The sequence below is a fragment of the Colletotrichum aenigma genome (assembly GCF_013390185.1).
Source record: "Colletotrichum aenigma strain Cg56 chromosome Unknown KSG_Cg56_contig06, whole genome shotgun sequence".
Classification (NCBI taxonomy): domain Eukaryota; kingdom Fungi; phylum Ascomycota; class Sordariomycetes; order Glomerellales; family Glomerellaceae; genus Colletotrichum; species Colletotrichum aenigma.
In genome coordinates, this window is record NW_023500912.1 from 4,251,824 (window position 1) to 4,265,146 (window position 13,323).

The window sequence follows — 13,323 nt, forward strand, 5'->3', positions numbered from 1 at the left end:
TCATCATCCTCCGCGGCACTTGTTACCAGCCAAAGCTCATCGAAACGGGCCTTCCACGTGCAAATTTCGTCTCCAAATACCACTTTTAGACGCTCTGGCGTCGTCAGGTGAGCCGTACTTGGGGAAGAAATGCGAGCTAAACCATCAATGCACGCGCCTTAGCCAGGTACTAGCCTAGGATCCCCCACGACTAAGTGATTTTAGAGTTCAATCTCGCCGAGCTACAAGCAACCGGTTGTTTAAAATTGCTAATTTCAGACCGAGTCTCTCTGTGGCACTTCATCTGAGCTGACCGGCGTCTTCCACGATGTGAACAGTCATTGCTTGCGCTGGCATCTGTCGAAGCGAGATGCAGCGGCCATCATCGCGATCTCGCTTTTGCATCTTGCATAACGAGCTCTCAGTCGCAAGAAAATACCAAAACACCGAAAGATAAAAGCCCAGACCACTCTGAGGGTATCCGGAAAGTTCACAAGACGCGAGGGATTCACGAGAACGCACGCGCATCTGCAACTGTTCGGAATCATAGCTTCAATGCTACGACTAGCTCCCGTTGACGCGGCGACTCGGCGGAATATCCTTCATGGCGCGTCTAGGGGCACATACACTTTTTCATCACTCGTGAAACCGCGTGGCTTCTGTTGTTTGATGTCATATCGAAACCCGGGAAAACAAGAAGTCTAGAAATGCCGGCGCCCTCCCGTCACGCGGCGCACTTTCGCTCGATGAACACGTTTTCCTTGACTCTGGAATCTTCTTTTGTTTCGTAATTCTATTCCATCTCCTTTCACTATTACTAACAGATATTAACTATCGATTACTATTCCCCTCTACCGACGACATAGCTTATACGACGATGAACATTTGCCTACGCCCATCATGAAACTCGAATACGGAAACGGGCCGCAGCTGGTCCACTTATCCAACATCACTTTCAACGGCACCACGCCGATCAACACGACCGGCGAGGTTACCGACAAGTCGAATTTGGTGACAGTAATATGGGCGGTGAACTTGACGGCGTTTGTTCTTGTTGGCTTGTTTCTACCTGTTCGAGTCATCGTGCGCTGTACGGTGACTAGGAACTTCTTCAGCGACGATGTGCTGGTTATTATCGCGGCACTTTTCACCTTTGGCATTTGCTCGCTTTTACCCATAGGTATGTTGCTAGTGTATCATTGAAAACCTTCAGCGCTAATGATGACACTGTCAGCAATGGATTGGGGATTGGGACAACACTACTGGAATCTCGATCTCGAGGCTCTTACCGAAAACACAAGAAATCTCACGATGGTAAGTGAATCGACGCAGCTATCGATATCAACGAGATCACGATCCTGACCCTGTCTTAGATCATGTTCATCGAGAACACGTTGTACCCTTGCGCAATCGCCTTCGCCAGACTTTCAGCTATATGTTCCTTTCTCAGATACATCACCAACAAGACCATGCGATACGCGATGTACGGCGCCGCAGCTCTCACTGGCGGCTTCGCTGTTGCGTCAGTGTTTGCCGTAATCTTTCAATGCAAGCCGGTCTCAGCGGCCTGGGACACCACGATCGCCGGCGCGTCTTGCTACCCCTTCTTCGACTTCTTGAAAGTCAGCACGGCGATCGGTATTGCCATTGATGTTTTGCTTTGCACGGCACCTTTGCCGTATTTCTGGAGGCTGAAAAAATTGTCAACGACGATGAAAATTGCGCTCACTATTCTCTTTGTCTTTGCTGGACTGTAAGTTGCTCATCGTAAACGTTAATGTGACAGACGCTGACGGATTCTCAGTGCGTGTGCTGCCATTATAGTTAAGCTTGTTTTCTTACAAACTCTCAACGAGGTGGATGTCACGTGTAAGTGGTTTGCCTAGACTCTGAGTCAACTGCATTGCACCTTCAGGTACTGACTCCGAATTTTCATAGACAACTGGGTCAGCTGGGTTCTGTGCTCCATTGCCGAGTGCACCATCGCCATCGTCTGTATTTCGATGCCGCCGATCGTCCCTCTCTTCACAAGATGCGCCCATCGAAGGAAGAACTTCGACGATGACCTTGTAAAGCCTCGCAAGAAACGCGGAAGGTCGGCAAGATATACCGTGTGGCCCGGCAAGCCCACTCACAACCGTGCCGTAGCTCCCCGAGTCATCCGGCCGATGGCCACGCCGTGGAAGGACCAACCGGTAGAAACGACGACGGTATCGGAATTCCACTGGCTCAAGCTCGAGCAGGCCGAACGCGGCCTCAGGGAGAAGAAGGAACGCCACGAACGCCAGAGTCAAGCCCGCCTTCCCGCTGCCCCGCCTGGTCCATTGCCTCTCAGCATGCCGGGCTTCATGCCTCCACCCCCCGTTAAACAATACCATCGGCGCCATGACATGAGTTTCAACAGCTCTCGCGTTGACATGTATGGGCGTACTTTCAATAGGGGTCCACAGTCGTCCAAGGCAGATCAAGTTCTCGGAATCGCCATGTAATCATGGTGTGCGCCTATTTCCTACCTTTCCGCGCGGTATTAGATTTCCGAATGATTTAGCGATGGAGTTTAAAGGAATGTCGGTAATGGACGAACGTGTAAGTCCAGATGGATCAACGAAGCGGAATGTTTAGAATGGGATACTAGAAAACAAATACCACTTCCAACGGCCTCATCGATCGAGCTTTGGGTGCAACATCAGCAATGTAATGAGTCAGATAGCACTGCAGACCTTGTCTCGCCGTGGTATATATCCGGGCGCTTCCACGTTGGTGATCGGCTCGCCGGCCGAGAGGCAACCGGCGCCGAAGACTTCCCGTTGTGGAGCTCACGGACCACACCATGAATGTCTATGAGCCGGGGAAAGTTCCGGTGGGACGTCCGGTGGAACACGTTATGGCCTTCTATGCATCCGTTGGTAAAGATTCACCCGCTTTATCCGCGTGCCGCGTGCCAACGGAAGTAGTCCGTGAAGGGCAACACGTTTCCGAACAAAACCCATCGGGCGCTTCAGGACCCCGAGGACGTCAAAGTTTGCTTCTCAGATCAGGCCTGAGATCAGTCGTGGGGTGATCTTCGAAGCTTCTCGATCTTGAGGGGGGCGGCACGTTCCCACGCGCGGTCTGGCCTCCTGCTGAAGTGGTCCAACGCCCGGCCTTTTTGGGTCGTGTGTCTGACCATCTTGTGGTCGGGGCGTTTGCGGGTGATGCTGAACCGCGGAATGTCAGGCGTGATAGGAGTAGGGATAGGGATAGCGAACGAACAAGCTTGAGTTTGCGATGACTCTGTTGCCTGCTTGACCGTTGCGGATCCGCGGACTCCGATTAGCAAGAATTGTCTGAAGACATTTGACAGGCTGAGAAACGAGGGTCATCTGAGTATCTTGAATCGCCAGGCGTGATTGGTAGGGCTGCGGCTGAAACTAAGGCTGCAGGCGAGGTGAAAGAAATTGGCAAAATTACGATTTGGCATGTTGATAGCTCAAAAACCATTTCGCGAGACCGGCTTGGAACAATCTTTAGTGCCGCTTCGTTCAAGCCGCATGATGGAATACTGCTGATACAGCATTTGTGGTGTTAAGCAAGCAGGAAGTCCCTCGTTTCTCTCAGCCCGGAAAGATTTCCGCGGCCGCTCGACGATCCAACAATCTCGTAGCAAGGAGTCCGCAGCTTATTTACGAAGAAGCTCAGCTGCATGGGGAAAATTCTGGGAATGAGACTGGTCTGGACCTCGCTGACAGAGACATCTTCCGTCAGACGCGGAGTTTCCGCCGCCTCGTTATGGGAGGTTTCTGAAACCCCATGCTTCATCTATCACAATGGTCAAAGGTTAAATGGACCGATTCAGCCAAAGAGAGGATGTAAATGGACAGTCGAAGCGCGGACGGATTACTATTCAGCCTTTTTCGGCTGCGAATGCCCTCGAGGAGACAACCCGGTATCCGATCCTCCTGTCGTGCGTGACGTGCATTTGCGCCCGGCAAGACGGGAATGACGACTCGAGGATCAAGGTATGCTGCACTTTGAGGGGGCAAAAAACACGGAACGGTAGAAGCTTCTTCGAAGAAGAGAAAAACTCTATCCTGCCGTTTGTCTCTCTGTGTTCCTGCGACACCTGGGCATTCTAGCGCGCGGATGGAACATGCAGGCACGATGCGGATGATGAACGCCCCCAGGACTAATTCCGGAAATTTTTCAACGACCATTGCGTCGTCGGCTGATCCAGGCGGCGGGAGACCCTTACGCTAGTAGTTTTGTAGCGCCGGTGTGCCGTCGAACGAACAGAGTTCGGCCATGGTTTGATGTCGTTCGGCTCATTTTTAGGGCGTCTTGGAGGGTCGGGGAGAGAGCCACGCAGAGAAGATGCGCGCCTCGCTTGCGCTGTTGTTTGACTTTAAACCCAAGGGGCGTTTCTGGAATGAATAGAACACGTATAGGAGGTCAGCCCTTCCCGTCCTCGCGGGAAACCTTCGAAAAGCCCATTTTCTGCATTGTCCATGGCCTGGGCTGCGGTGCTTGATAATGGATTTTGCATCATCCAACGCATGTAGAACATGCAGAATTAAGTCCAGGGATCCGAATCCTGAAGGGGTTTGATGGACGATCCTACGCGCCTTTTGTTTCCTCTTTTTGACCCAACATGGCAATGACAGACCAGACTGTCGCTCCAGCCCTGGGTATTTTGTCCTCCCCCCCTGGCCTCCGAGTCATGTGAATTGTTCTTCAGCACCTCGGTCAGACCTCGTGCAGTTCAGACTTGGCTCGATCCGTAGCCGTTGCCGATGTGGCGTCGATGGTTCTAGTCTCAAGTCGGCGGCCAGTCAGCAACGAGCTGCCCCTGGCTGAGATGAGATAGCAAATGCGCAAGGACCCGAGCAGATCGCTCTTCTTCCAGCACCACACTGACCAGGAAGCAGAGCAGAGCAGGGAGGGCGGAGAAAAAGAGAAATAGAGAAGGGTGGAACGCCCATTTTGGCATGTCGTTAGTGATTGATCGGCCCCCCGCACTGACAGGGCCCTATTCCCGCCCATCACCGGGAACATCTTCCCGATTCATCGCCCCCAACCCGAACCCAATACCACCTCCCGTCCCTTAGCCGACACATGTTCGTATCCCAAGGTTGCAGTTGAGGTCGTTTGTAGCAGCCTCTTCGGCTGGTCTTCCTCGCCTACAGACAATTAGAGCAGGTCGACGTGCGGGAGGGGGACACCACCAGTTAAGCAGCGTCCCACATCCAATAGAACACAGCTGTTTCTAGACGCATTGACAGCTTGCTTCTTGGTCCTAAACCATCGCCGGTACAGGGTTCATGCAGAAGCGTGTGTCAGGGAGAGCTGGCGCCATGTGGATTCCCTGCATGTTCCTCCTGGTGGTCCTTCGGCCGACTAGCCCTGTTGGCTAATATCGCCCGGAAGTCTGCCGCGTCGGTGTTAGATGGTGTACTGCAGGAGCAGAGAAGACGCACAGCACGATGCTGGCAGCTGGTTGGTGTAAGTGTGTGTGTGGGTAATTGTGGAATGCGGTATGCCTGTGTGTGTGCCATATCACACAGCTGCTGCACATTGCGCCGGTAGGCGGTGCGTCTCGTCTACTTGCCTACGGTCTTGGCTACACACCATGGACACCATAGACCAAGTCGGAGGGGCACAATGCTGCCCACTGCGTTGCGTTTCTTCGTCGTTCAGCGGCAGCCGGGCAGACAAGGTGTGGTTCGTTCATTTCAAGCAGGGTCGTTGCGGGCGGAATTTCGACCCCCCCTGGGCCGTCGTCGTGGGAAGTGGATTCCATTACTTTTTGACTGCCATCCCCTCCCCCCCCCCCCCCCGTCTCTTCACTTTGAACCTTTCGCGGTTTTTGATGTTTCTCCATGTCGATTCGTTGTTATTTGCGCATGCTTTCACTCGAGATACCTAGGCGATGATCAGGAATGCGAGACAGCGGCAGCATGGCCGATGGCTGCTGCTGTCACTGTCTCTTTCATGGTTCTTGATCTCGGCGGTTGAGGCGCAGAGCATTACAGGATTGCTCTCCCAGGTCCCAAGTTGTTCTGTAAGTGCCTGTTTGCTTGCTTCCCTGCATCGTTCCCTGCATTCCCGCCGTGGACCACGACAAATATTCTCCGACCAAATGGTAGGGCTGACCAGAACCACGATAGCTTCCATGCCTCACCCAAACCATCACGAAGGGAAATTGCAACTTGACTTCGGTTGCAACCGTCTCGGAGTGCCTATGTCCGAATGTTGATCTTCAGTCGGATTTGTCGACATGCGTGCAACTCAGCTGCAACTTCAAGGACCAGATATGTTAGTTAACCCCGCTCAACAGATGATATGTTCATGAAAAGTGACTTAACTTGCTTAGCTGCTGCCGAACTTCTGGGCAGTCTCTGCGCCGCGTACCCGAAAGAGTCGAGAAGTCAACAAGTCAAGACCATCGCCATCGCCCTGTCGGTGATTACCTTCCCAGCCGTTGCGCTACGATGCTTTTCGAGATGGATGATCACTCGTCGCCTGTGGTGGGACGACTGGACGGCGATATTTGCAACGGTGAGTTGTTAGAAGAATTCATCATTAACTGGACGAACTTGAAGCTGACGAGGGGTCAGATTCTTCTAGCTGCCCTAGCCGGGATCGAGATTGCGAGCGCCGATCTAGGGTTCGGGACCCATTACTGGAACGTCGACCCCGTCTCTGGCGAGAAACTCATCAAGCTGTTCTACGCCGTCCAGCAGATCTACATCCTCATCCAGGTCTTTGCGAAGATCTCGATCCTTCTCTTCTTCTCGCGCATCTTCCCGGCGAAATGGTTCCAACTCACGGTCCGGTACTTTATCATGTTTCTGCTCCTGCACGGCCTGATCTTTTTGCTCACTATCGTCTTTCAATGCACGCCAATTTCTTCCATATGGGATAGGAGCAACTCGGACCGCAAATGCTTGGACGTCACAGCCATTGGGTACGCGGGGGCGGTATTTAGCATCGTGGAGGATCTCGTAGTTATGGTGTTACCGATACCCGAGCTGTACAAGCTTCAGCTCAATATTCACAAGAAGATTGCATTAGGCTTAATGTTCAGTCTGGGCTCTTTGTAAGTTGAGAGGACACACTAAGCTGGAAGCTGAACATGAACTAACAAAAATACAGTGCATGCATCACGACCATGGTTAGACTCAAATATCTCGTCATGTTTTCCAGCACATTTGATACCACTTGGGACAATGTCGACATCGTCATTTGGTCCATCATTGAAGAATTCTGCGCCATTCTTTGCGCGAGTCTCCCAGCACTCCGGCCGTTGTTACAGAAGGTGCCACGACTCTTCACCACGAACAGGGCTACTACGAAGACCATCAGCACATCGCCCTCGAAGCGATCCATCTTGCACCACAATAAAGACAAGTTCCACGAAATTCCCGAAACACCGATGGGGCCGGAGCTTCCGTCAACGCCCATCGCCATCGAAGACGAAATGGCTGCACAGGCCGACGGGAAGCGCCCATTCCTAATAACGAGGGGGAACGTAGTGGACGTACGGGCGGACGTGGAACTACAAAACGTAAAATGTGTGAAGAAAAAATGGCAGAAGAACGTAAATGGCAGGATATAATTGGCTGCTATGGATCATGAGAGTATATCGCAACATCATCGTTCTTGACTCTGATAGGCATGTAAGCGTCGGCGAACCGGGACTTCATTGGATCCAGGCGGCAATATCAGCCCGAACCGTCAAATTCCAGTTGTTTCAGCTTTGGCGTATTATAGAAACAATATCACCGAAAACTCAAAAAGAGGTAATGAGTAATGAACTTGACCCCACGAAGTCTCAGCTTCCGCCTCGCGCCTTGTCCAGCTCCTCGCCCGCAGCCTGGTCCCAGTCGTCATCCAACTGCCGACGATGCTCTGCCGCCGCCAAGCCCGTCGTGACTATCAGGTCCAGGTCCAGGTCCGCAAGCTTCGTCGCGTGCAGCTCGAAGCCGGGTCCCCACCCGGGCTTGTGCCCCGGACTACTCCGGCCGCTCTTCTCGTCTTCCCCGCCCCCGCCCCCACCGCCGGCGGCTGTGGCGGTATCAACGTGGCTGGCCACGTGCATTCTCGGACGGAAATGGGCCTGGACTTTGCCGTTGAAGTCGACAAGCCGCATGCCCCTGCCCTTCTTGTTCTGCTCCCAGCGCATCTCGCCGGCGCCCAGGAAGCGGAACCCGAGGGTGCTTGACAGGGGGTGTTTGCGGGCCATTTTGAAGGCGACGCCACGGACTGTGAGGTCGATTCGAGGTGGTATCGTGCGAAGCTTAACGGCGCCGATGGGTCGGTGCTCGGTGGACATGGCGTCGCATTTTACTCTCCGAATCTCCATCTTTGTCATTTTGGAGTTGTGGCTGATGCTGTAGAGCGGGGTTATATCACTCCGTTTTGTGAGATTGACTATGAAGGCGTCTTCTGTATGGTCCCGGTCGAGCAGGAGGAAGTGCTGAGGCTCTGTCGTCGGTTCCATCGTTCTCCCACGGCAGCCAATTGTCTTTGATGTTTAGCGACTTGATGTTCCAGGCATGGTCGATAGGCGAGCGGGGGAGTTCTCCATTGCGCGCGAGGGGAAGACGGGGGCCTTTAATTTTCCCCGGCATGTAGTCAAACGCCCGCGGAATCACAGCTTTCATGTTCAGTGACGTACGCCAGCGAGGTGTTCTCCGCCCCAGATGCTTAGTTGTGAGTGGCTCGGCGATTCACTCAGCCCCTTCAGGAATCCTCTAGACCGAAGACGGGACGACGCGAGCCATACGAGACGGTTCATCTAGGGTGTTGCGGCTCAATGGTGAGACGGACCAGCAAATTAATGTCTATTTGCCTGCTTGCCATCCCAACTGAGAAAAGACCCTTGGCGCATCTTCTTTTCCCCGAATGGCTGAGCAGTAAGGTTCATCGATGACGTGGGATTGGGATAGCTTGTTTTCTTCCCACATAGGCCAATGAAACAACAGGGAGTCCCCAACTGCGACGCTCAGACACTTTCAAGCTCCGGGCGGGGTGATCGGAGGCGGAGGTTGGGGCCGCTTGTCCAGGGATCAGCCGAGTTGTTGGGGTCCGGAGCGAAGATTAGATACGAGACGGAGTCAAACGACCGGAGATCACTTTTGTGTCCGTGGTCTTATCTTGACATTGCAGACCTTCAAAATTTCAACCGTTCGTGGCTGAGTTGAGTAGATGTATGATCAAAGCTTGTTCTCCCTCGCAGCAGGACTCCGATGCTCTGCATGGAGCACTACAGGATCTAAATAATGGTTTCCAACTGCACGTTTCCGTCCTTTGGAATACCTCCAGGTTGCTGAGACCGTCCGCGCTGGCACCCGATTTTCAGAGGAGCTCTCTGCCGTTACTTCATTGGAAACACCCTCGTCTGTATCCGACATCATCACTCCAACTGAGGAATCTTCTGCTTCATCAGAAACTTCATCTACTACGCCGGCGTTATTGCCTACCTCTACTGAAGACTCCTCTACTTCGTCAGAGATTCCATCGACTACCGTGGCTTCCGCTTCCACACCTGAGTTAGCATTACTTCGTTTGACGACATTTTCGCATCGACGTCCTCGGATATCTCTGACTTGCACTCTACTCGATCAACTTCCTGAGATGAAACATTGGCATCTACAACAAACCCATCGACCACTACAGACTTGTCAACATTGTCAACGGATTCCTCCTCTTCACCTACGGTCCCTCTGGGTGACCTAGCTAGCCTTTCGTCGTTATCGCCAAGTTCAACAACAGCCATTTCGACGTCGTTTATCACATCTGAATCACCGTCAGCCAGTCTTACTTCAGAGCCACAACCAGAAGGGTCAATAAAGCTTCCAGTGAAAGCTCCCTTCTCGTCCCAACGGACACCAATCCAACAAGCTTCAGCAATACAATCACTGGCACAGCCACCTCGTCCTTGTCGCTATTGACCACGCCTTCTCCATCGGCAGACGTATCATACCCCACCAGTCCTACTACCTCCACGTCAGCTCCGGCCACTGAAGCCGATTCATGGTCAAGCATAACGGAGTCCGTTGAAAAACAATCCCTAATTAGGCCAGCGAGCAGTATTCCAGCCGTATCAAGCACTGACGCCACCGGTTCAACGTCTGCGAGTCTTACTACGTTCTCCGTCAGATTTCGCACCTTTGACACGACTCTACGTTTTTCAAATAGAAGCAGCCCCGTCATCGGGTCATCGACGCCGCCTACCGAAAGTCCATATGCCCCTAGTTCGTCACTGCATCTGCCTGTGACCTTGACCGATATCCTTCCCGAGCTTTCGGTCACTTGCGAAGCCGCAGGCTATTCTGCTGCAGTGTCCCCAATACCGACTGGGTCCTCGTCGGAAGAGCCTGTACCGTCATCAGCGGTAGTCCCTTCTGCACTATCAGTCACCCGCACAGCAGAAAGCTCTTCTGCGGCGAGCTCTGCAGCACAGGCCGCATATTTCCTCCCGAAACAGACTCTTTTCCGGCAATATCATTCCCTACAGAGACAGCGTCTTCTGTAGAGACGGCATCTGCCGAAGAGACGGAGTCTGTGGAGGAGCAATCCTTTATTCCACCGGATTCTTCTACAGAGGTGGCATCATCAGAGACACCGTCTTGACTATCGATTGCTCTTCATCGCCGACAACTCCCCCTCAATCGACGGCTCCTTCCCTGACGAGCCAATGACGAGAGTCCAGAACTTGATATTTTCAACATCTCTTTCATTTTCACTATTGTACATGTACCTAGAGCGACTACAGTCTAGGACCTTATTTCCCACGAAGTTGATCAGAATGATAATAATTGTGTTTACGTTGAAAATATTAAAACCTGTACTCGACTTCGACATTTCGAAAATGTACCAGCTTTTGCAGAACTGCGTTAGACAGCGACGATGTGTTTATTAGCCGTTTTATTTCACTGGTGGGTGAGTTTTAGTTTGGGACCTGAAGTTATGTGAGAAACAGAATGAAAAATGCGAAAGCTTGACACTTACAAGTTGTATGAGGATTCGACATAATCAAAACTGAATGATCAGTGGTTTGGACGATTCATCCTGTTCATGCTGCTAAGCTGTTCGATTACATAATCCGGTTCCTGAGCGATGACGATGCTGTGTGGTGGGGCGGGGACGAAGCCAATTTGAGTCCAAGCGTCAGGAGCTCCTGCGCCCAACTGAGGCAGGTGCCCGTGCTCCTGCTCCTGCTGCTCCTGCTGCTACCCGTTTGTGTTGTCAGCAGTGACTGCTGGCAGCTAGCTCTCTGTAACCTCCAGTGTCGTCAGTTCACCTGGAATCCCCAAACAATCACCACGTCACGATACCTTCGGTGAGCACGGCTTGCCTTTGTTCACAGCACAACCCTGTCTGGCCGTTATTCCAAGTATCCCTGCGACACATGAGCTCGCCAAAGAAACGACGCCTACCCCCACCTCCTCAAAGAAGCGCCATGAATTGAGCCAAGCCGTTTCCTCACAATGCCTCCGCCCGAATCTCGCCCCCTCCTCCTCTCCCAGAACCGCAAGCTTCGTCACCTCCGCGGCATCTATCTCCGAAACCTCAGCTTCGTCCGACCCCGTGGCCGGACCATCGACGACACCCTTCTAAATGCGACGCCCGCCAAGATCGAAGCTCTTCGCGATACCCCTCATCTCCACCATGCACTCTCGAGCGACAACATTCGCCCCAAGGCGCCACGGCGCAGGAGCACCGCCCTGGCCCAGGCCAGTCCTCTCACGAGGCAGCGCATGCTGCAATTGACCGTCGACGGTAGAGCTGCCGACGTGTTCTTTTCCCTGCACTGCGAGGACGAGGAGGAGCCAGTCTACATCTCCGAGCTGAAGGAGCACGCGACTGTGAGCAGCCTCGGAACCACGCCTACGTCGTCAAGCTAACGTGAGCACACAGAACTTCAATTTTCAATTCTTTGATTTGAACCATCACGGAGCCTCTGTGACCAGAGCACCAGTCTTTACGATACAGATTTGGGCCAAGCGGACCTCGTGGACGTTACTTCTCGAAGATATTATCGACCTCCGAAGTCTACACTTCATCGGCAGCCTCCAGAACCACAAATTCCCTCCCAATGCCCTCATCTTTCACCTGGCCGACGGCGTGTACTCGTTGGATGTCTTAGGCAAGCCATCGCATCCCAAAGACCTCCCGCCGCTCCATACATCCTCTTATAATGCCCTCATGAAGCTCGCGACGCTTGACAACTCCATCCAGGACGCCATTGCTACACAGGAACAGATCACCTCCCAGATCAACGATATTCTCCAAACGATACCACATGATGAGGCCCCAGCGGCCGAAGAGAAGGTAAAATTGGCGCGCAAATACGTGGCGGCAGAGCAGCGTGCCCTCAAAGCGTCCGAGAAGCGTCGCGAAGAGCTACGGGAGTCGCTAAAGGCGCGCAGAGAAGCCATTGCCAACGGGCGTTCCCTCCAGGATAAGGCAGAGAAGGATGTGGCCAACGCGACGGAGCACCTTGCCGCCTCCAAGGTCCTGCTGTCTGACACCCAGGGCCAGATACGCGGGCAGCGACGTCGCATATGCTCCGAACTGGCGCACATCTATCAGATCCTTCCAACCCCCTCCGGCGGTCCTCTCAACTTCCAAGTCGCGGGCTTGCCGCTCCCTAATTCAGAGTACGACACATCTGCGTCCCGCGGCGCAGATGATGACCTTTTGTCTGCCGCCCTCGGCTACGTTGCCAGCCTCACAGACCACCTGCAGTACTACCTCTGCGTCCCTTTGCCGTACCCCATCACACCCTTCGCCTCGCGCTCCTCCATCCGAGACGACATCTCCCTCCTGACCGACCTCAACTCCGCCCAAGCCGCCAGACAGCGCGACTTCCCCCTCTACATCCCGCGCGGAGGGTCAACAGCAGCCCACTACCGCTTCGACTATGGCTGGTTCCTCCTCAACAAGAACATCGAAGCCCTCTGCGCCAGCCAGGGCCTCAAAGTTCCAGACATACGCCAGACGCTGCCCAACCTCAAATACCTCCTCTACGTATGCAGCGCCGGCACCGACGAGCTTCCCGGCCGCAAGGTAGGCGGCGTTCGCGGCCTCTGGGCTGGCCGCTTTTCAAGACGCACGGCATCGTCCGTCAGGGGAGGCGACGGGGACACGAGCAGCATTGGAGACGGGAGTCGCCGCGGTAGCAACGACAGCGAGTACCTCAGCCGCCAACGCGACGAGCTCCGGAAGGCCCTGGCTGCGAGGGACGACGCCGCCTCGCCGGAATTGCCCTCATTTTCACCTGCATCTCTGCCGTTTGATGAGGGACAGATGAAATTGTCACTTCGTACCAAGGGTCTGAGAGAAAACGTTGGGACTTAA

General features: G+C 53.6%; 4 protein-coding genes across 4 annotated transcripts; 3 read left to right on the forward strand and 1 right to left on the reverse strand.

Moving 5' to 3' along the window:
* Positions 1 to 879: 879 nt before the first annotated feature.
* CGCA056_v010152 (uncharacterized protein) lies at positions 880 to 2,468 on the forward strand (the record flags this gene model as incomplete). Its single annotated transcript, XM_037325399.1, has 5 exons — positions 880 to 1,159; positions 1,214 to 1,293; positions 1,353 to 1,732; positions 1,784 to 1,848; positions 1,918 to 2,468. The coding sequence occupies 5 exons, from the start codon at positions 880 to 882 to the stop codon at positions 2,466 to 2,468; spliced, it is 1,356 nt and encodes a 451-aa protein (XP_037177076.1).
* Positions 2,469 to 6,232: 3,764 nt separating this feature from the next.
* SAT4-1 (Satratoxin biosynthesis SC1 cluster protein 4) lies at positions 6,233 to 7,573 on the forward strand (the record flags this gene model as incomplete). Its single annotated transcript, XM_037325400.1, has 4 exons — positions 6,233 to 6,236; positions 6,293 to 6,513; positions 6,573 to 7,054; positions 7,111 to 7,573. 4 exons carry the CDS (start codon positions 6,233 to 6,235, stop codon positions 7,571 to 7,573), a joined length of 1,170 nt encoding a protein of 389 aa, XP_037177077.1.
* A 216-nt stretch (positions 7,574 to 7,789) lies between these two features.
* CGCA056_v010154 (uncharacterized protein) lies at positions 7,790 to 8,458 on the reverse strand (the record flags this gene model as incomplete). The annotated part of the gene is made up of 1 exon (XM_037325401.1): positions 7,790 to 8,458. One exon carries the CDS (start codon positions 8,456 to 8,458, stop codon positions 7,790 to 7,792), a length of 669 nt encoding a protein of 222 aa, XP_037177071.1.
* Positions 8,459 to 11,450: 2,992 nt separating this feature from the next.
* Positions 11,451 to 13,323, forward strand: Uvrag (UV radiation resistance associated protein; the record flags this gene model as incomplete). The annotated part of the gene is made up of 2 exons (XM_037325402.1): positions 11,451 to 11,828; positions 11,881 to 13,323. 2 exons carry the CDS (start codon positions 11,451 to 11,453, stop codon positions 13,321 to 13,323), a joined length of 1,821 nt encoding a protein of 606 aa, XP_037177072.1.